The sequence below is a fragment of the Nothobranchius furzeri genome, chromosome 13 (assembly GCF_043380555.1).
Source record: "Nothobranchius furzeri strain GRZ-AD chromosome 13, NfurGRZ-RIMD1, whole genome shotgun sequence".
NCBI lineage: Eukaryota > Metazoa > Chordata > Actinopteri > Cyprinodontiformes > Nothobranchiidae > Nothobranchius > Nothobranchius furzeri.
Genome location: NC_091753.1, coordinates 55,539,303 through 55,560,827, shown reverse-complemented (window position 1 = coordinate 55,560,827; position 21,525 = coordinate 55,539,303). Strand labels below are relative to the sequence as shown.

The 21,525-nt window shown below is 44.9% G+C and overlaps 2 protein-coding genes across 2 annotated transcripts; both read left to right on the top strand.

Moving 5' to 3' along the window:
- The first annotated feature begins 2,349 nt into the window (after positions 1-2,349).
- Positions 2,350-15,700, top strand: rnf168 (ring finger protein 168). The gene is made up of 8 exons (XM_015950903.3): positions 2,350-2,751; positions 5,427-5,576; positions 10,367-10,562; positions 10,642-10,712; positions 10,908-11,063; positions 11,134-11,207; positions 14,556-14,613; positions 14,808-15,700. Exons 2-8 carry the CDS (start codon positions 5,436-5,438, stop codon positions 15,393-15,395), a joined length of 1,284 nt encoding a protein of 427 aa, XP_015806389.1. The 5' UTR covers positions 2,350-2,751; positions 5,427-5,435; the 3' UTR covers positions 15,396-15,700.
- A 4,165-nt stretch (positions 15,701-19,865) lies between these two features.
- On the top strand, positions 19,866-21,511 carry LOC107379937 (transmembrane 4 L6 family member 5). The gene is made up of 7 exons (XM_070543272.1): positions 19,866-20,080; positions 20,173-20,241; positions 20,360-20,514; positions 20,585-20,805; positions 20,888-20,956; positions 21,063-21,141; positions 21,448-21,511. Exons 1-7 carry the CDS (start codon positions 19,904-19,906, stop codon positions 21,509-21,511), a joined length of 834 nt encoding a protein of 277 aa, XP_070399373.1. The 5' UTR covers positions 19,866-19,903.
- The last annotated feature ends 14 nt before the right edge of the window (positions 21,512-21,525 follow it).

Here is a 21,525-nt window from a genome sequence, read left to right as displayed (position 1 = left end):
TATATTCATGCAATGCACACAGACCAATGTATTTCCAATGTTCATTACATTTAATTTTGATATTTATAGGTGACAACCAATGAAAACATCAAATCTGGTATCTCAGAAAATTAGAATATTCTAAAGGCCAATGAAAAAATGTTTGTTTCTCTAATGTTGGCCAACTGAAAAGAATGAACATGAAAAGAATGTGCATGTATAGCACTCAATACTTAGTCGGGGCTCCTTTTGCCTCAATAACTGCAGTAATGCGGCGTGGCATGGACTCGATCAGTCTGTGGCACTGCTCAGGTGTTATGAGAGCCCAGGTTGCTCTGATAGTCGTCTTCAGCTCCTCTGCATTGTTGGGTCTAGCGTATTGCATCCTCCGCTTCACAATACCCCATAGATTTTCTATGGGGTTAAGGTCAGGCGAGTTTGCTGGCCAATCAAGGACAGGGATACCATGGTCCTTGAACCAGGTGCTGGTGGTTTTGGCACTGTGTGCAGGTGCCAAGTCCTGTTGAAAGGTGAAGTCTGCATCCCCATAAAGTTGGTCAGCAGCAGGAAGCATGAAGTGCTCTAAAACCTCCTGGTAGACGGCTGCATTGACCCTGGACCTCAGGAAACAGAGTGGGCCAACACCGGCAGATGACATGGCACCCCACACCATCACTGACGGTGGAAACTTTACACTGGACCTCATGCAACGTGGATTCTGTGCTTCTCCGCTCTTCCTCCAGACTCTGGGTCCTTGATTTCCAAAGGAAATGCAGAACTTGCTTTCATCAGAAAACATAACTTTGGACCACTCAGCATCAGTCCAGTCCTTTTTGTCCTTGGCCCAGGCGAGACGCTTCTTGCGCTGTTTCTTGTTCAAGAGTGGCTTGACACACGGAATGCGACACCTGAATCCCATGTCTTTCATGAGTCTCCTCGTGGTGGTTCTTGAAGCGCTGACTCCAGCTGCAGTCCACTCTTTGTGGATCTCCCCCACATTTTTGAATGGGTTTGTCGTCACAATTCTCTGCAGGGTGCGGTTATCCCTAGAGCTTGTACACTTTTTTCTACCACATTTTTTCCGTCCCTTCGCCTGTCTGTTAATGTGCTTGGACACAGAGCTCTGCGAACAGCCAGCTTCTTTAGCAATCACCTTTTGTGTCTTGCCCTCCTTGTGCAAGGTGTCAATGATTGTCTTTTGGACAGCTGTTAAGTCAGAAGTCTTCCCCATGATTGTGGGGCCTTCAAAACAAGACTGAGGGACCTTTTAAAGGCCTTTGCAGGTGTTTTGAGTAAATCAGCTGATTAGAGTGGCAGCAGGTGTCTTCTATATTCAGCCTTTTCAGAATATTCTAATTTTTTGAGATACCAAATTTGGAGTTTTCATTAGTTGTCACTTATGAATATCAAATTTAAATGTAATGAACATTGGAAATACATTGGTCTGTGTGCATTGCATGAATATAATGTACAAGTTTCACGTTTTGAATGGAATTACTGAAATATTTTCAACCTTTTGATGATATTCTAATTTACTGGCCAGCACCTGTATATATATATATATATATATATATATATATATATATATATATATATATATATATATATATATATATATATATATTTGGAGTCAGCTCCTCAGTCATGATGACTTTTTACTGTGCCTTCCTGGAAAGCATCATGACTTTCTCCATCACTTGCTGGTTCTACTCCCTTGCCTCCAGAACAGGAACAGACTGCAGCACACTGCATCAGTGTTGGCCTGCCTGTCAGAACTCTTGCACAGGTTTTCTATCAACAAGCCCTGAGACAGGCAGCCAAAATCCTCCACAACCCCTCTCACATACTTCACCCCGCATTTCAATGGCACCCCTCTGGGCGACGCCTACGCTGCATTTCCTGTAAGACTGAGAGGAGAAGAGCCACTTTTCTCCCCAAAGCCATTCTGCTCTTTAACTCCAGCAGATAAGATAAGACCATCCCCCGATAAACCCTCTCCTTGGGCTCTCCATATATTAAAGTTTTATACAGACGACACTTTAGTCACTTTACTCACTTACTCAGTGTTTTTTTGTGTGCATATTTTACTGTTTTATCCGTCTGCTTGCTGCTTTATTACTTCCTTATTGCCTATTTATTCAATGTTTGATTGTCCAACATCATGCTGCTCTGCTGTTATTTTTTATTAATTGCCCCTCGGGGGTAAATAAAGTTTTTCTGATTCTGATATATATATATATATATATATATATATATATATATATATATATATATATTGTGTGTATATATATATATATATATATATATATTTTTTTTTAGATAGATGGATAGATGGATAGATAGATAGATAGATAGATGGATAGATGGATAGATAGATAGATATTGTTTATTTAAAAAAAATTAAATAAAAGCTCAAATATTTTTTGTGTGAATAATGTAGGTTGATGTCTTTCAACACCCCAGACCACTTGGTGGCGGTAATGAGTCGTTTATTGTTGCTCTGCTAACCGCCAGAAGACGCAGAAGCGCCTGCGCACTACTTTGGGACGGCGACTCCCACCCGCTTCCACAGATAAACATAAGTTGTCCTCCGGTTACCGGGAGTTTTGCGGCGAGGCTCGTGATTTTCCGTGATTCGGATGTAAAAATGAGGCAGAGTAGATTGGTATCCTGTGACCGTTAACGACTTTACTTCTTCCAAAATCGAGTTTTACTCACCAGCCGACAGTTAGCTGGAAGCTAACCTTAGAATCAGCCGGAGCTGCTTGGGAGGTGAGTCCGAAGTGTCCGAACCATATAAAGGTCCGAACCCGTCTTGTGTGGAAAATGCAGAGCAAATGGCTTTTTTTATTTTTATTTTGTCAACGTGAGAGAATAATTTGTAGTTTCTTCTCCGGCTGTATGTACCCCTGTCTTCTTACTTCAGTAAATGTTCCTAAAACAACGTTTCTCTCCTTTTAAACGAGATGAAAAATGTTCTTTAGTCGCGTCAAAACATTTCCCATTATTCCATCAACGTGTTAGATGTCGCATTAGAACGTGTTTTTCTAGGATTGTACGTTTCAGAGGAAGTTACGATTATCACTGTTTTTATTCTTTGGTTTCCCTCAGTATTTTAAACTCTACGTCCAAATATGCTACAGAAATCATGTTTTTCCCCCACAAAAAAAATTAAAGGTTCCATATCATGAAAATGTGATTTTTTTTTTTTTTTTTTTTTTGGGGGGGCTTTATGTTGTCATTTTCTTATGAGAAATACTCCCGAACCTTTTTGGGCTGCATTTATACATTTTCTTGCCTCAGCTTAAAATTTTAAATTTATTTTCATGCCTGCGTCCAGAACAAAGTAGCCCAAGTGGGTCACCAGGCCTTTTCCCCCTGGCTAGTCTGGAACCCACCTTCTCACTTCCTCAGAGTGGTTGATTTCGTGTTGAAGTTGAGATTGTGACATCACTCATTTAGGAAGTACATTAATATTAAGAATACTGTAAAAGTAGCCCTGTCACTCATATTTCAGATAGTCTACTCAGCATGCGGCTGTTTTGAGTGACAAGGATGGCACTGCACATGACGACCGGTGTTATGTTGATACGAGTTCCCCCGTCGAGGTGTTTCTTTTCCACCCATCTGCGAGTTTGAACCATCCACCCGCAAAAGATGCGTGTCCTAATCCTTACCTGAACCCTAAAACAAACATAAAAATCATGTCACATAGTCATTTCATGAATTATAATTATGCAAAACATACATTTTTGGTGACGGGGTGGTTAGGGTGAGGGTTATTTTTTGTGAGTGGAGGGTTAGGGTTTCTCATATATTGTGCCTACCTTTTCTCTCAAAGGTTTAAAATGGCACGATTTGGAACCTTTAATGTCCATGCTTACGACCTGACCATCCTTTTCCAGCATCATGATTTGTTGCTGTTAGCTACGGCTGCTAACAGAAATCAGGAAACTGGCGTTGAGCTGCCCTCATCAGTGCCTGTTCATGTAGCAGTAAAATGTCGCCATATTTAGATTAAACTGTCTCAAAGGACAAATATATCACCCCTCACCCCTCAACCCTGACCGACACCTCCATTCCAACCATGAACTCCCTCGCTTCCTTGTCCACCATCACCTATGGACTCAAGTGGGAGATGTCCATCAGCTCCATCATCAGGAAGGCCCATTAAAGGATGTTCTTTCTGCAGCAACTGAGAAAACTGCAGGCCAGCCACGACTATGGTCCATTTTAATACGGCCATCATCGAATTAATCCTCACCTCTTCACTTACTGTGGTACGCGGGAGCCACTGCCAGGGACAAGCAAAGACCACAGCTTGTGCTCAGCAGAGAAGGTGCTCGGATGTGACCTTTCATCAATACATGGCCTGCACACCTCTAGGGTTCTGAGACATGCCGGTGGGAAAACAGCTGACCCCTCTCACCCTGGTCATGGACTGTTTGATACCCTACCTTCAGGGAGGAGGTTCAGATCCTTACAGACTAGAAGTTTTTTCCTCTCTGCTGTAAGTCTCCTGAACATCCAGTAACCGTTTCAACCGCATAGATCTGCACTAGTCACCCATATTCCAATGCTAATGACTGTTTTCCTTTGATGTAACCTAATCTATATATTGCCTGACTTGTATGCATGTTCTCACCTTGCCACTGACACAAATTCCTACTTCACGAGTCTCTCACCTACATGGCAATAAACCTGATTCTGATTCTAAAGTCCCATCAGAGAGAAGTTTCTAAAATGGACCTAAAGGTTTCATTCTGGTGCCTGATGGCAGCCAGGGTGCCATCGTCTCTTCTGTCCAGGCACGTGGCCTCCATGTAGAGGCCTCCCCAGACCAACACGACCCGCCTCCAAACCCATTGTGCTGCAGGCGGCAGCATCATGTCCACCTCAGCTTCGGACATGTTCACATCTGTCGCATGAGCTGAGAGTCAACCTGCTCTCGTCTGTGGTGTTCTCTGGTAGATACCAGTGGATCCCAGGAAAAGCAGAATCAGCAGAAAGAGCAGAACTAAGCTAACTCAGGTGTTTGCTAACCATCAAAATTAGGTGCCGTCCGCCTCGGGGGCGGGCATCTGACCTATGAGAACCCACCCAAATGGGTGAAGAGCTCTATTTGATGCGTTAAAAAACATCATGCTTATGTTTGACTGACAGGATGCATTATGTGTAGCAAACATCTGAGCTGACCGTTCATTGCGATATTTATCTGCTCTTTGCGATATGCATATTGTGCATGCTGATATCGCGATAACGATATATTTGCGATATATTGTGCAGCCCTAGTTAAAAGTAAAAGATTTAGTGTTTGTCAAACTTCTACTGAAGAAAGATCTCAAGAGCCTGCTAGAAGGACCGTTGCATTGGTTCTGCTAGTTCGGCTGTTCCTCTGAAGAGCACCAGCCCTACAGCAGCTAGATGGAGATGTTTTCCTCTTTCAGGTGAAAAAGATGCCCAAGGTCTCAGACGTGAGAGTGAGCGGAGATGGCAGGAGAGACTCTGTGCTGACTCGGGAAGACTGTCTCTGTCCTGTCTGTCTGGAGATCTTTATCGAACCTGTTACGCTGCCCTGCACACACACATTCTGCAAGGTAACACGCACAGCTTGTGTGCTATCTATTGCTGTTTCCAGTTGTCGTGACAACAGACTGATTGGACAGTCAAATCCAAATGTCCTAATGTGGGTTAATGCTAATGGTGATTATTTTGTGTAAAGTTTTTTGATGTGCTGACGTTGCAGCAAGCTTTATTGCGTCACTTCCTGTTTTTTTTTCTGTAAAAAAAAAAGCTCACCTAACAGATTTCTAAATATCTTTGGCTGTGTCCCGACTTGCGTGGACCAGGTAGGACGAGTCCATGTAGGTCGGGTCCTTCCTTGATCGCTAAGATGGGAAGTGAGCGGGTGTGAGTTTGATACTTTAAAGTCTTCATAACACGAGAACGGCCTTCAGCAGTCAATAAATTCACCTTGTAAGTTTATAATTTCAGATATTTCATTTAAAAATATATTTTTTAACCAAAAATAACCCAAATAAACATTTTCAGAATCGTAACCATCTTTATCAGTTTCTCTAACACCATTTCTACTAGGGATGCACCGATATTAATTTTTGAGGCCGATACCGATATTACTATCACTGTTATGGCCGGTAACATACATGCAAGTATATTCTATGTACCTGACATTTACACTTTTGAAATCAGCAAATTTTGTATAGACTGAAAATTATCCCTACTGTCCTAATGGGGGTGACCCCACGAGGAAAGTTGACCACTGAGCAGGGTTGATGGTTTATCCCTTGAGGTCCAGGTGGCAGGGGCGAGGTGGTGCTCACTCCTTACCCCTGCCACATGGACCCAAGGGATAAACCATCAACCCTGCTCAGTGGTCAACTTTCCTCGCGGGGTCACCCCCATTAGGACAGTGGCAGGGTTAAGCAAGCAGAATTTTTGAATGTTTTGCTTTATTTCTATAAAGTGCAATTTGCAATACACACACCACACATTTACGCTTCTGAGATGATTACTGTTACTGTCCCATGACTAAACAATTACACATCACCCCCTCACCCTACTGTGGTGTGGTCTATCGTCCACCTGGTCCAAACAGTTCTTTCCTTCAGGAGTTTAGTGACTTTCTATCCTCCACTGTGAAGCTGTCCAGACTGGTGATTGCTGGTGACTTTAACATCCACGTTGATGATCCCTCTGATCACTTTGCCATGAATTTCTCCAGCCTTATGGACTCCTTCAGCTTTACCCAGCATGTTTCTGGCCCCACACACACCGGGGGTCACACTCTAGACCTTGTTTTTACCCCGGGTCTGAATGCAGACAGTGTTTGTCCTGAGGACGTTTATATTTCAGATCACCATCGCATTTTCTTTAACTTGTCAGTGTCTGCGTCCCCACCTCCTGCTCGCCATATGGTTAGTTCTCGTTTTCTTAATGAGAGCACAGCTAGCAATTTTTCTGCTGCTTTTGAGCCACCCTGTTCTTCTGATACCGACCCAGATTCCTTAACCTCAGTTTAACGAGCACTGCCTCTTCATTCTGGACATATGTCCTGTCAGAACCAGATCAGTTCCTGCAGTGAACCCTACTCCCTGGTTTAATGACAGCCTTCGCAGCCTGAAGCGCCAATGAAGAAAAACTGAGCGTTTGTGGAAGAAAACCCATCTCCACGTCCATCTGCTGCACCTAAAGGATCTTCTGTCATCCTTTAACTCTGAAGTCTATAAAAACCTGGATGGTGGGAGCTTTCTTCAGCTGAATGAAGATAAGACTGAGATCCTCATCTGTGCCCCAGACAATCTGGTTCCCAAAGTCAGAGACTCTCTTGGTCAGCTTGCTTACCACACCAAACCTTCTGTCAGGAATCTTGGTGTGACCTTTGACCCAGCTCTCACCTTGGATTCTCATGTCAGTTCTCTTGTTCGCTCTTCCTTCTTCCATCTCAGGAACGTTGCTAAGCTGAGTCCCATTCTGTCCCGCTCTGAACTTGAGACAGTTCTCCACACCTTCATCTCCTCACGCTTAGACTACTGTAACTCTCTTTTCACGTGTCTGAGCAGAACCTCCCTGAACGTCTACAGGTGGTTCAGAACGCCTGTGCTCGGCTTCTGACCAAGTCCTCCAAACACACCCACATCACCCCGCTTCTCTGGTCTATATGGCCTTACATGGACAAGCACCATCTTACATTGGTGATCTTCTTAGTCCCTACACCCCCAGCAGGTCCCTCAGGTCCAGTGATCAAAGCCTACTGGTTGTGCAGCACCAGGCTAAAGGTCAAAGGTGACAGATCATTTGCTGCTGTGGCCCCCAGACTCTGGACCTCTCTCCCCCTGAGCCTGAGATCAGTGGACTCAGTGGTCTCCTTTAAAAAGCAGCTGAAGACTCACTTGTTCAAGCTGGCTTTTGTATGACCTTCTTCACCTCTCTCTCTTTATTCTGCTCTCCCCACCTATTCCACCTTCCTCAGGATCCACTGATTTCCCTCTTTCCTGTTCACTCTCTCTCTTTCTTAACATTTTTAATCACAATTGTCTATTTTTGCTCATTTTAAATATATTTTAAACATTTTCTAAATTCTTTTTTATATTTTTACATTTTTTGTTTTTGTGAAGCGCCTCGTGATTTTTATCTTGAGAGGCGCTATAGAAACGATATTTTCTTCTTCTTCTTCACCCGCCACCCCACCCACTGAAGCAGATACACAAATGAAAACAAGACAGAAAAAAATATCGGTTGTTAATATCGGATCAATACGTTAAAAAAAATGACCAACATCGGCCAATATCGATATCGATGGAGAAATATTGTGTGACCCTAATTTCTACAGTTGTATTTCTTTTACGCCACTTTTACTCTTCCTTCATGTTTTAGTTATAAAAGACAAAAACAAATAAATTGAGGAAGAAAAAACACTGGAGATGCTTTTTGACTGTAAAATTTCCCAGTCTTCGTGTCCTAAATGATCAAATTTGGTAGAAATTGTATTTTTCTGTCGTTTGCACGATAAACACATTTATCTGTATGTTTAGGGAAAGTCGGGGACTAGCAAAGCTGTATGGTTTTATTTTGACAGTCAGAATGGCTCTTGTTTTAACTGGAGCTTTAACTGATGAACTGAATTCAGCTGAATGGTAAAGCTCAGCAGATCACCTGTGCAGGTGTTTTTACCTTTGCCACTAGATTGATGCAGTTTGCTTCAGACCTACCATGTTAGTGTTTGATGGTAGTGATGTGATGGAAATGTTAAATGTCAGTGTTTTAATATCATGGCTTATGATTGATGCAGACTCTTCATCCGCAGACAAGAGTCTCACTCAAGGTTATTTTCACAGCTGCTTGGATCCTGCCAGTGTAATCATTTAAATTACTACGTGTTATTTAATGAGACATAAGACTCCACAGCAAATATGAAATCCACCTTATGGATCTGTGAGGTTATTTTAAACCAGAAGATTGGAACTTTTTTTTTTTGCAGGGATTAGATAACAGCTTCTTATTCACTCAGAGACAACAGAAGAGAGTTGAGTTTAAAAGTTTAAAGATTTATTACTAAATAAATTAAAACTAGACTAACTTAAACACTATGGTGTAACTAAGGTGGATGAGACGGAGAATGGTGTGATGTGGAATGTTGCTCAGAACCAGCAAATCCGAAGAAGCGATTAGTTCTGGTGGGAATTGAAGGTGATGTCTTCGCGCTAAGCTTTGGTTAGGAGATTCATAAACACATTTGACGCAATTTGTCGGCCTTCATACCCTGGTGGAAGTCCCCGTTAGATCAGGAATGTCGAGGTCCTGCTTGACCCTTTCTGGAACCGAAGCCGGTAGGAAAAGCAGCGGTTGCCGACCAGACCAGTCTTTGAGATACTTCCGGGTCACAACGGTTTTGGTGGCATCTAGTGAGACCCAAACCTGGGTCGTGTTGGTTCAGCTTTTATTCTGGAAGGAACCGTTGCAGCAGGTGGAACAGCAACAGATTTTATCCAGCTTGTCGTTGGTTCTATTGGCTGAAGAGGAAAGTTACGGATTGGCCACTCCGACAACTTCTCTAGAACGCTTTGAACTGGCGTTAGAGATGGCGTGGGCATAGTTTTATACTTCGGATGTTTTAATTTACGGTCGAATGAAAAGATGACAGATTTACCAAACACCACCAAAACCACGCCTCCGTCAGATCTGGCAGATCCTGATTGGATCAGTAAAGCAATGTGTCATGTCTTAACGCTACGTGAGATCAGTCCTAGTGGAAACATTTAAAGTCATATTACTTATTATTTTCTATAGGATTATAATCAAGTAATTAATATTTTGATTTCACAGATTGGTCACATCTTATTATTGACTAACACTTTGTTTGATTAGCTTTATTAAAATAGAGTTCTTTGATTTATTAAAAGGAGAGAGTCCTTTCTTCATTCTTCTGTTGAGCTGGAAACAAATGCATGAGACCTTGAGACCATATCTCATGCAGACTAGTTCTGTGTCAGAGGAGAGGGGGAAAATGACTTTTGGTGGAAAACAGCCATTTCATACCGTTACACCAGAGTGTTGTCAAGTAGGAGGAGATATGGGGAGGTGGGCAGGATTATGGGAAGTTCTTGTACTTTGCTTTTGTCAACATTTGTTCCTTGTTGGACTATAAAGCTGTGTGTAGTCCCTGGTTCTGGGTTGGGTAACCCTAACCCTCAATGCCTCCAGTAGTAAATCATATAAAAAGAAAGTACATTCTGTCTCGTCATTTTGTGGTTCAGGCGTGTTCAGTGTAGAATTTCTGCAACAACAAACTGGACAAATGCTGAAACATTTGTGGTTGTCCCACTAGGTGGTGCTCTCTCTCTGAGTTTACAACTGTTTCTGTTTACAGAGTTGTTTCCTGGAGTCTGTGGACAAGTCTACTCTGTGCTGTCCACTCTGCAGAAAGCGGGTCTCCAACTGGGTACGACTGAACAGTAAGAACAACACGCTAGTGGACCAGAAACTGTGGAACCGGATCCAGACCTGCTTTCCTCTGCAGTGTCAGCGCCGTCTAAGTGGCCAGGACACAGAGGAGGACTACCTGGGTACCAGAAGCCCATCATTACACCACACACCTGAAATCCGCTCCTGCTGATTGGTCACATGACTTCTGTGTGTCTGTAGGCCTGGTGGGGGTTCCAAGAGTCAGCCTCCCTGGAGAGCTGCGGCAGGAGTATGAAGACCAGGTGACCAAAGTAAGTTCAGCTGGTCGTGCGTGCGTGTGTGTGTGTGTGTGTGTGTGTGTGTGCGTGCGGGCGTGCGTGACATGTTTATTTGAAATCCTTCATTGAGTTCTGCTTGTTTGTAAAGCGAGTTGTTTAAATAAAGTTGAGTTGAAGCTTAAAGGGTCCGTGATGAGGAGCGGTCACATGTCCCTCTTTTGACATCAGCTGATGGAGGAGCGAAGGGCGCAGGATGAAGAGGAGAGGAGGGCCAGCGAGGAGCTGATCCAGATGATGCTGGCTGAGGAAGAGGAGCAGCTGGAGGAGGAGAGGAAGAGGAAGGATGATGATGAGCAGCTGGCCAGACTGCTCAGCTCCCAGCTGGTCAGTGCTGTGATGAGATCGCTGACATGACTGTTAGATCACATCGTGTAACTTCCTCTTCCTGTCTCAGAACTCGCAAGAAAAGCTTTGTGTTCCTGTAGTCACTCCGCCCAAGAAGGAGGTGCGTGTGGGAAACATGGACAGGTGAGTCTGACCTGAATGGTTAGGGAGCCTGGCACAGGTCCTCCTAGCACTCAACTCAATCAATCAATCAATCAACCAATCAAAGCTTTATTTATAAAGCACCTTCCTGTCAGGAAGCCCAAGGCGCTGAACACAGTACATAAGAAATGTGAAACACAATGAATAAATAGATAATAAAAGCAATTCAAATAGTGCAAAAAAGCTAAAACATTAAAGTTGAAACAAATGATAAAACAAGAGATAAAGAGACCAATGAAAACAGGGAAATAAAATCAACATAAAGGAGGGCTGACCTCAAACACGTTCAGGGAACGCCAAGCGGAGGAGGTGGGTTTTTAGGCGACTCTTAAAGGCTGGCAGAGATGGGGACAGCCTAACTGAGGGTGGCAACTGGTTCCAAAGTGACGGAGCTAGGACTGAAAAAGCCCGGTCCCAGCGAGTACGACACCTAGAACGAGAGACAGCGAGCAGGCGTTGGTCAGAGGAGCGCAGAGCGCGTGATGGGGAATGTCTGTTCAGGAGCGTGGCTAGATAGGGGGGAGCACCACCCTGGAAGAAATGGTAAACAAAGACGAGGAGTTTAAAGTGTGAATGATAACAGACCGGAAGCCAGTGCAGGGAGGCCAGAACCGGACTGATGTGGTCCCGTTTCCTGGTCCCAGTCAGAAACCTGGCTGCACTGTTCTGCACAACCTGTAGGCGGCGCAGTGATGACTGACACAGTCCTGCATATAGAGAGTTGCAGTAATCAAGCCTAGAAATGACAAAAGCATGCAGTACCCTCTCCACTTGGGCCCTCGAAAGCATAGGCTTGATTTTTGCAAGGCGTCTCAGATGAAAGGAACTGGACCGGATCACAGAGTTGATGTGAGCATCAAATTTAAGTCCAGTGTCAATTTTCACCCCCAAACTGGTGATAACTGGTTTTGAGTATGGAGAAAGAGGGCCAAGATCAACATAACGACCCACAGCCCTGCTATTGGGGTGAAAAACAATGAGCTCTGTCTTTCCCTCATTCAGGTGCAGATAGTTGGCCATTAGCCAAGACTTCACCTCGTTAAGACAGGACACAAAGGACTGAAAGACCTTTGAGAGTAAACCTGGCAATCGTCAGCATAGAGATGGAACGCTAGGCCATGTTTACGAAAGATTGACCCCAGAGGAAGCAAATAAATGGCAAACAAAAGAGGACCAAGAATCGATCCCTGCGGGACCCCCCAGCGGAGCCCCTCCCAAGAAGAGAAAACATCACCCAGTTTAACACAGAATGTCCTGTTGTGGAGATACGATCTAAACCAATCCAGAGCTGACCCTTTGATCCCAACCCATCATTCCAAGCGATTGAGTAGAATCGCGTGGTCAACCGTATCAAAAGCTGCCGTCAGATCTAACAACAGAAGCACCACAGATGTACCCTGATCTAGTGACATAAATCATTTAAGACCCTCAGTAGAGCCGACTCTGTGCTATGGCCAGACCTGAACCCTGATTGGAAAACCTCAAACAGATCAGAGTCAGCTAAATGCGAGACCAGCTGCTGATAAACGACTTCCTCAAGCAGTTTTGATGTAAAGGGCAGGGTAGAGATAGGCCTGTAATTTTCCATCACAGAGACATAAGCACCAGGTTTCTTCAGGGTCGGCCGAACAACTGCTGCTTTCAAAGCAGCTGGGACCACACCTGTGCTGAGGCAACCATTGATAATCTGACCAAGTGATGGGCCTTGACATGGAGACTAGGCGGCAGAACATCAAGTGGAGAGCCAGATGGCTTCTGCCTTGCAACAAGCTAAAGCCGGGCGGACACTGTGCGACTTTTTCACTCGCAGCGTTCAGCTTCAGCTCAAACTGTACGACTTCCTCGCAGGGCAGATCTCACGAGTCATGTGCTCACACTGCACGACCCAGTTCTCTGATGCGACCTGACTGCTCACACTGGACGTCTGGTAGCAACACGTCGGGCCTAAAAATATACTAAAAATAGCAGTTTTTACACAACACGTCAGACTTTTTTGTCTTGTTTTGCCTGTTGTCCTTCGGGAGTGCTGCAGGAGGACACACAGGGATTTATGGGGGTTGGATGAGGAAAACTAAATAAAGAAAGTAAATCTGTGTTTTGTGATCAGTTTAATTTGACATGAACACGACATTTCTTGACAATCCTGTCATTGTGTGTAAAAGACATGTAAAAATAAAAACAAACAACGTGTGTTATTAGGGAAATAGCGGGCGAGCGGTGTTGATGCATGATTACGCATGCGCTGTGAGCGGTTCTGATACTTTTTCGGTCGCAGCTGCGCCGCTTCAACAGTGCGATACCCTCACGAGGGACAAGCTAAATATTAAACACGCCAGAAGTTTGTGCGAGCTCACGATTGCTGATCGGTAGCTGGTCACGTGGTGTTAATCGCCTCTCGTAACCCCCTGTACACTACACGACGCTCAGCGCAAAACTCGCCCCGATCTTGTGGGTTCTCGCACGAGTGGAAAATCGGCTCAAAAAAGTGAAAACGTCGCTCAGTGTACGCCCGGCTTTACTCAGCTCTGAGTAAGAAACGGTACTGAGGGAGCTCAGGGTGGGCGGTGATGGAGGAACTGGAACAGGGTCAGTAGTTACCAGAAATAGCTGCTCTAATGCCCGATACTTTGTGAACAAAAAAATTGTGAAAATCTTCACAGGTTCCAGCAGCCGTAGAGGACATGAAGCCGGGCTCCTGATACACCAGAACAGGGTTCAGTGTTGTGTAGAGAATCTTGGGATTCTGAGTTTGTTTCAATGATGTCTGCAAAACAGGCCATTCTAGCAGCCCTCACTGCATCCTGATGAGCAACCAGAGATGCTCTGAACAACTCATGCGAGACCTGTAGGCCATCCTTTTTCCACTTTCTCACAGAGGATCTACACGCTCGCCACCTGTAGCCACTTCCTTTAAACCAAACCTGCAAAATTTAAAGATGGCCGACTCCAGAAGAACATGTTTGCTTTTCAAAGCATTTTTAAAAAAATGACTCAATGTCCAACTTCCTGGGATGTGACATGAAAGCTGCAGAAAGATGAACAGAGCAGAGCGGGAAGTAATGTGGCCAACTTTTAACTCCTTGGTAGGTTAACCCTAACCCTAACTAGTAGGTTAGCTCTGTCTGTAAGTTTATCCTTTTCCAGATGAATCAACATCTCCACATATGTTTCTGGTTATTTTCACCAGTGGACTCGGATCAAAGCTGCACTAAAATAAAATAAGTTCAAAAATAAACCGAGTTTTTATTCACGAACCCGTCTCACTGTGACTAGTCACATGATCACTGTTGTAGGACGTGGTTGTTGATTTTTAGCTTTGACTTGTTTCAGGTTCCTGTGTCCTCGTGTGACTCAGCCAAGCTCAGCCTCCAGTTTTCTCTCCAACAAGGTCAGTTTGGGTGATGACGTCATGGCGTAACCCTCACATGTTCTCTCGGCTCCATCAGAGCTCCTCATTGATCTTTATGAGATGACACACACACACCCCCCTCTGGTGGTTTATGGTGTTTGGGTGTAAACGATGTTCGCAGGTCCTTCCTCCTTCACGTGATGTCTTCTAACGTTATTACTTTATCGTTTCAGGAGAACATCGTCTTCCTGGAGGCACAGCTTCATGTGGAGCGGCCCCTCCCACAGACAGACGGCAGTCAGCTGATCAGACCGGCATCAGCGAAGCGGAAGAGCTCTGAAATGGAGACCGCTGAAGAAGAGGTGACCATCAAACGAGTTCCAGTGTTGTCCTCTTCCCCTGTGGAAGCGGAGCTTTCAGCTGAGTGGGAGGCGAGGCAGAAACAGGAGGAAGAGGATCGCCGAATGGCTCTGCTCCTTCAGAAGGAGTTGGATGAGGAGGCAAATCGAAGGGCCACCGACAGACGCAAAGGATCCTCTGACGCCTACTTGCTCCGCCACAAGGGAGGAGAGACCGGGGAGGCCAGAGCGTCTAACGCACCTGAAAGAGGCTCCTTCCAGAGCCCCAGAACCACCAGTCGATCCTGCTCCTCCTCATGCTCCTCACGTCGTTCTACTCCTCTGAAGGGTCGGAAAACTTTGCCTTCATCCTCATCATCTTCATTGTCCTCCAGGGGAGGCAGGAAACAGATGACTCTGACGAGTATTTTTGGGTCCTCCCCCTCCTCCTCCTCAACTGCACAGACAAACAGTTGGGAGTAAAACTGATCTTCAGGGGGCCTTAGAGGAGTTTATGTGGAAAAAGACTATTTTATGTTCGGTTTAATTTCCGTTTGTTCTAGTGCTGCTGTCCGATTTGGGGCGGGGCTTATCACTTGTTTCTGTCCCGATCAAACTGCCTTCAGAATAAGAGCATCTCAGGAAGATTTGGTGGAGCTGTGCCTCTCAGCAGCGTTGTCATGGTGACAGAAGAGTCTTCCACTCTTGAGGAGGCCACTGTACAGGTCGTGATCTAAATCACAGCCGGATGTGTAGATGTTGACTCAAAATAAAGTTTCAAACACAGATATTTACCAAAGGCTTTCTATTTTTTTTTTTTTTTTTTGTTCGTTTGTTTTGGAATCAGCATCCAGAACGGGAGCTGAGACACAATTCTCAACTCAAGCTTTATTTCTAAAGCGCCTTACAGGGACACGTTGCACTAATAAAAGAATAAAAGCAGACTAGCGGCCACGGGTTAAAGGTCAGATCAAATAGAGTCCTTAGCCTGACCTTAAAAACTGTCACCGATGGTGAAGCACGCACGTTACAAGGTAACTCGTTCCAGAGTTTCAGGCCTGCCATTGATAAAGCCCCGTGTCCTCTTGTCTTCAAACAAGTTGTAGGAACTGAGAGTAGGAGGAGTGATGCTCAGGTTGGTTTAGAGAGACCAGGCCCAGAGGGGGGGTGGGGGTTCTGCTGCTGGTGGCTGTGCTGTCTTTAGTCTGAGGAAGTTTTGTCACTTTGTTCCAGTGTCTGTGGTTCCACCGCTGTCGTTCATGTGACCCCGATGACTCATTCTGACGTGTGAAGCTGGACTCTTCAGACCGTCCTCGAGGATCTTGGTTCTTCTCCACGTGTCTTGGTTTTGTCTCCTCAGACTTCTAGTTGTGATGAGTTTCACAAGAACCTCGGTTCAGGATGACTCCGTCAAAGCCTGAACCGGGTCCAGGCCAAGACCCTGGGCCCGGTTTAGATTGAAAAGACGACCCAGCTCAGGATCAAACCTGACTGGATCAACAGGACTGGTCTTCCTGATCACATCAGTGGAGACATCAACCATTTTCCCATGAGCCCCTGCTGCTCATTAGGTCCTCGTGATGGGAACGAGTTTCCTCACTTAGGGTCTGGGTGCTGGTCTCTGGACCTTTTTTTTTGTCTTCCTCAGACATGAAAGACCATCTGAACTGAGATTTACTTTTTTTTTTTTTTTTTTTTTGTAACGTTTGACAAAAATGGCCCAAAGTGGACCTAAATGTTCTATGTTCTGTCCGGTCAGAACCAGTCCTCTTGGTCTATGGTAAATGGTCTATATTTACTGGGTTCTACCCCCCCCCCCCCAGATGTTTTACAACACAAAGGTGGGGGTGGGTGAATGACACACACACACACACACTGTCACACAGCAGTGAAGAAGGTGGTTTTGGCGACATGTGGGTTGTAAGCAGGTTCTGGTTTTGGTTCTGGTGTCCTTCCTGTGATCAGATGCAGCAGCAGGCGTGTCCTTGTGTCTGCTTATAAATGGATGTGTGTGTGTGTGTGCTGCTGTGTGTGAACTGGACCAGCCGGGTTCGTGGTGAGTGTGTCTTCTCTTTTTTGACAGCATCTGACTCTGATTCAGACTTTAGAATAGATTCAACCCGAACCTTTTTAACGGCTCTTCAGGCGTTGGCTCAAAGGAAAACCCAACGTTTCTTTTGTTCCGTATTAAATATTCCATCATCTGAGATGGACCAGACCAACGGATTAAAGCAGGAATCGTCTTAATGATTAAAAACTACGTGGAACAGCTGAGCCTAGCGAAAGATCTAAGCTCCCAGGTTTACCTTCAGACTGGATCTCTGGACATCCAAGAGAGACCAGAGCGTTTCTGGTGAGATCTGTTAAATATAATGAGCCGGACGAGGAAAACTTTAGAAGTTACAAGTAAAAACCAATTCAAAAATAAACAGGAAATCAGTGAAGAGAACAGGTTGTTTTCCTGGGATGCCTCAATGCCAGCATCAGGACTCAGACCTATTGTGTATCCCTACTTCTAAAGGTACTCCAATACCACAGTAATAGAAACATGGTACCAATAATACCACAGTAATAGAAACATGGTACCAATAATACCACAGTAATAGAAACATGGTACCAATAATACCACAGTAATAGAAACATGGTACCAATAATACCACAGTAATAGAAACGTGGTACCAATAATACCACAGTAATAGAAACGTGGTACCAATAATACCACAGTAATAGAAACGTGGTACCAATAATACCACAGTAATAGAAACATGGTACCAATAATACCACAGTAATAGAAACATGGTACCAATAATACCACAGTAATAGAAACATGGTACCAATAATACCACAGTAATAGAAACATGGTACCAATACCACAGTAATAGAAACATGGTACCAATAATACCACAGTAATAGAAACATGGTACCAATAATACCACAGTAATAGAAACATGGTACCAATACCACAGTAATAGAAACATGGTACCAATACCACAGTAATAGAAACGTGGTACCAATAATACCACAGTAATAGAAACATGGTACCAATAATACCACAGTAATAGAAACATGGTACCAATACCACAGTAATAGAAACATGGTACCAATAATACCACAGTAATAGAAACGTGGTACCAATAATACCACAGTAATAGAAACATGGTACCAATAATACCACAGTAATAGAAACATGGTACCAATACCACAGTAATAGAAACGTGGTACCAATAATACCACAGTATTAGAAACATGGTACCAATAATACCACAGTAGTGTAACCACCTTACATAGCATGATGCTGAGCTGCAGCAGCGGTGCTGGGGAAGATGAGAGGAGTCTAGTCCTGCAGCAGAAGCCTCGGTACTGATGCTTGGCGCTGGTAAAGCACACATGATGAATCGGTCACAGCCGATGGAAGCTGTCGAAGCATTTGCTTGTTTTTAGCTGCGCTTTGATGACGGCTGCGACAGAAGCGGCTGACTGAAGCTCTCGACCTGAAGAGCGGCTTCAGAATGTCCCGCATGGGACAGATTAGGCTCACGATAGAGCAGAAACTAGCTACTTCCTGTCTTGCTGGACCTGATACCTTTAGTGTAACAGTGATTTTATCTTTTAACATTCAATTCAAAAATACTTTATTAATCCCAGAGGGGAATTAGAGTTTCGGTACACACAATTCTGAGATCAGACATGCATACATAGACCCGTGACAAGAATTGGTGACTGTGGTCATTCGCAACCCGAGCCACGCTACCTTAATAGAAATAAGAGGGTTTTTATGAGGATAGTCAGGAGGAGGGGAAAAAGGCACTTCAGAGTTACCCTCCAAGGAGAGGGTGGCTTTGCTATGCAAAAATACACCTCAGACAGATATGCACACAGACTTCAGACGATACACATGTGTCCACTAGGTGGGGAGGTAGGGTTGGGACTCTCCTCACTTCAGTGCCTGCAGCCACATGGGGCAGCGCTCATCACCTCCATTTGGACAGGGGAGGGAGATAATGGGTTTGAGAGCACAGTGACTCCTAGATACGGTTCCACGGCCTTCAACGGTCACAGTCCCGCCCAGGCTGGGATAGGGTGAAAGAGTTTCCATAGCAACAGCAGCATTCCACATTTCTTCTGAGGGGGGAGTTTACACTTCAGCCTCACAGGCTTCAAGGGCACCAGATTCAGATAAAGATTGTTTGGGGACAGAGATAATTTCCTCTCTGCCTTAGAGTTCTGTTGGTCTTCAACCCCTCTAGATCCAATAATGGCGTAATTAATCAATCCCAATCCGTGCTGATCCGTCAACTCGCTCCTTGATGGAATCCACCTTCTGTGCCAGAGCCTGAATCTCAGCCAAAGTTCCAAGCTTACGACTCATCTCGACAATTATATGAGTTTGTGAGTTTACAGCGTGGTGTAATCCATCCCTGAGCTCCGGGATTGAGCCAATATTCCTCGAAAGCTCGTAAATTTTCCGGTAAGCCAGGTAACCGCTCAGGCCAAACAGCAGGAATCTCGACACCAAAACGACGAATATCCAAACATCTTCAGAATCCTCTACAGACAGTTGGGAGAGGCAGATCAGGTTCCGCTGTTTCCAGGAGTCCATGATATGTCCAGCTGGCTCTGTCCTGGAGGGGCATTCGGGAGCCCCTTCTCCCGTTTTCATCGTTGAAAAAATGTTGTCAATCGCGTTGAGAGACCAACTGACCAGATCCATGTTTAATCATTTCCAGTTTCCAGAAAAAATGCAGAAAGCGCCATGCACACAAGACAGGACAAAGAGCCTTGGGAAGAGGAGGGAGGGAGAGGAGAAAAAAGCATCTGTACTTTCCAAGAGCCGGAAGAAATATAACATAACTAAGAAAACATAACTAAAGGGATGAGCCAGGATAACCTAAGCTAACCGTAACTAGCAGATTTATCTAAGTCTGAACTGACTGACGTAACACTGATCAGTAATTCTAGATTCAGATAAAATCACACATTATCCCACACAGATGTGCGTGTCAAGGTGTCTGCAATGCATTGGTGTGTCCCTGGTTCCCATGGCGATCATCTGCATGTTGTCCAACGTTCTGCTGCTGCTTCCCGACTGGAAGATCCACTTCCTGTTGGAGGGTCACGTGACCAGAGAGGCCACCTGGGCCACGGGTCTGTGGGGTTCTGGTTTCTTGGTATGATGATGTGCGTGTGTTGTATGAGTCGAGTCCTTGTGCCACCGTCACAGATCCCAGCTGTGCTGGATGACGCAGATGTTTGTTTCCAGGTTCTACTCGGAGCTCGATCGTTTGTCCAGAGCAGCAGAACCCGAGGCTGCTGTGCTTTCAGGAGTCAGGTGAGCTTCTGACTTTCCTGGGATTTCTCAACCAGTAAGCTGGTAAAAAAAAAAAAAAAAAAGTGTGACAGCTTCCAGATGTGGCATTTCTCACAGGTGTTTTATCTTTTTGCTTCAGATGTTTTGCCAGGTGCTTTACTCCCTCCTGGGGCTTCTGGCCTCCTGCACCTGCTCTTTGGTCAGTGCTACTGGTCTGTCTCAGGGTCCTCTCTGTCTCTACAATTCATCCTCTGGTCTTACCTGGGGGGTCCCTCTGCAGCCCCAACCTGACAGGTGAGACAGAAACATGAAGAAGAGATCCAGATGTTTACACTGGCTGCTAATGTTGTCTCCGTGTTTTCAGACACTCTGGGTACCTGTACAACCAAAGTCTGTGGTCAGGGGTCTGTGTGGAGCCTTGCTCCGTGGTTCAGTGGAACCTGGTCCTGTTTGGTGTGATGGGGGCCACTAGCGCTCTTCAGGCCGTCATCTGTGGCTTTAGTGTTTTGAACTCCCTGCTGGGGCTGATCCTGGGTCAGGGCTTTTGCCACAACAAGGTTAGGACTCTCCTGTACCTGGGGGTGGGTAGTGTGTGTGTGGGTGTCAGAATCTGAACATGAGAAGCAAAGAAACTTTAACCCAACAGTAACATCTCCTTATTCCAAAGAGAAGTGTTCAGATCGAATAGTGAGAACCACGAGGCCCACTACCCTTAGACACCACCCGCCTCCGGAAGGTTGATAGAGACTTTGCTGTCCTGTCGCACCTGTCCAGTTGTGATGTTTTCTGAACCTACAGGATGTTCGATGTCCGGGATGAACATCACCTGTTTTGTGTTTCAGGTGAGACCAGTTTCCGTTTGAGACAACCTGCCTGGATCTTCATGAGAAACCAGCTGAGAAACTCCCAAATAAATTCAACGTTCTAATTTAAAGCACTTTAATCAGCCTCGTTACCTTGTAAAATGTCAGACTGATTTTTCTGGGTTTACCTCCTTTAAAGACGGGAAAGGTTTTTAGCTAGCTGGTAATGTGTATGATATTATTAATACATAATATTAATCTTTACAAATATTGTTTATTTTCTTTTTTTTTGGGGGGGGGGCTGTGTTTGTTAAATGTTATATGTGTGGTTAGAGCAACAAATCAGTTGATTCTGATTGAAGAAGGTAGGGCATCTCTTTCATCACGTGTGATTGTGTACTGTGAATCTGCCGGCCACCACCAGGGGTCAGTATTACTACCCCAAGGATGGAGCCATCCTCTTGCCCGGTTTGGCCCAAAAGCTGTAGATGGGTCTGGTTTG

What these genes read in the sequence shown, in the direction of transcription:
- LOC107379937 (XM_070543272.1), top strand. Translation starts at nt 19,904, where the DNA reads ATGTGCGTGTCAAGGTGTCTGCAATGCATTGGTGTGTCCCTGGTTCCC. An exon ending in TGTGGGGTTCTGGTTTCTTG is followed by an intron (nt 20,081 to 20,172) that starts GTATGATGATGT and finishes GTTTGTTTCCAG; the next exon opens with GTTCTACTCGGAGCTCGATC. An exon ending in AACTCCCAAATAAATTCAAC is followed by an intron (nt 21,142 to 21,447) that starts GTTCTAATTTAA and finishes GGCCACCACCAG; the next exon opens with GGGTCAGTATTACTACCCCA.
- rnf168 (XM_015950903.3), top strand. Translation starts at nt 5,436, where the DNA reads ATGCCCAAGGTCTCAGACGTGAGAGTGAGCGGAGATGGCAGGAGAGAC. An exon ending in CACAGAGGAGGACTACCTGG is followed by an intron (nt 10,563 to 10,641) that starts GTACCAGAAGCC and finishes GTGTGTCTGTAG; the next exon opens with GCCTGGTGGGGGTTCCAAGA. An exon ending in GACTGCTCAGCTCCCAGCTG is followed by an intron (nt 11,064 to 11,133) that starts GTCAGTGCTGTG and finishes TTCCTGTCTCAG; the next exon opens with AACTCGCAAGAAAAGCTTTG.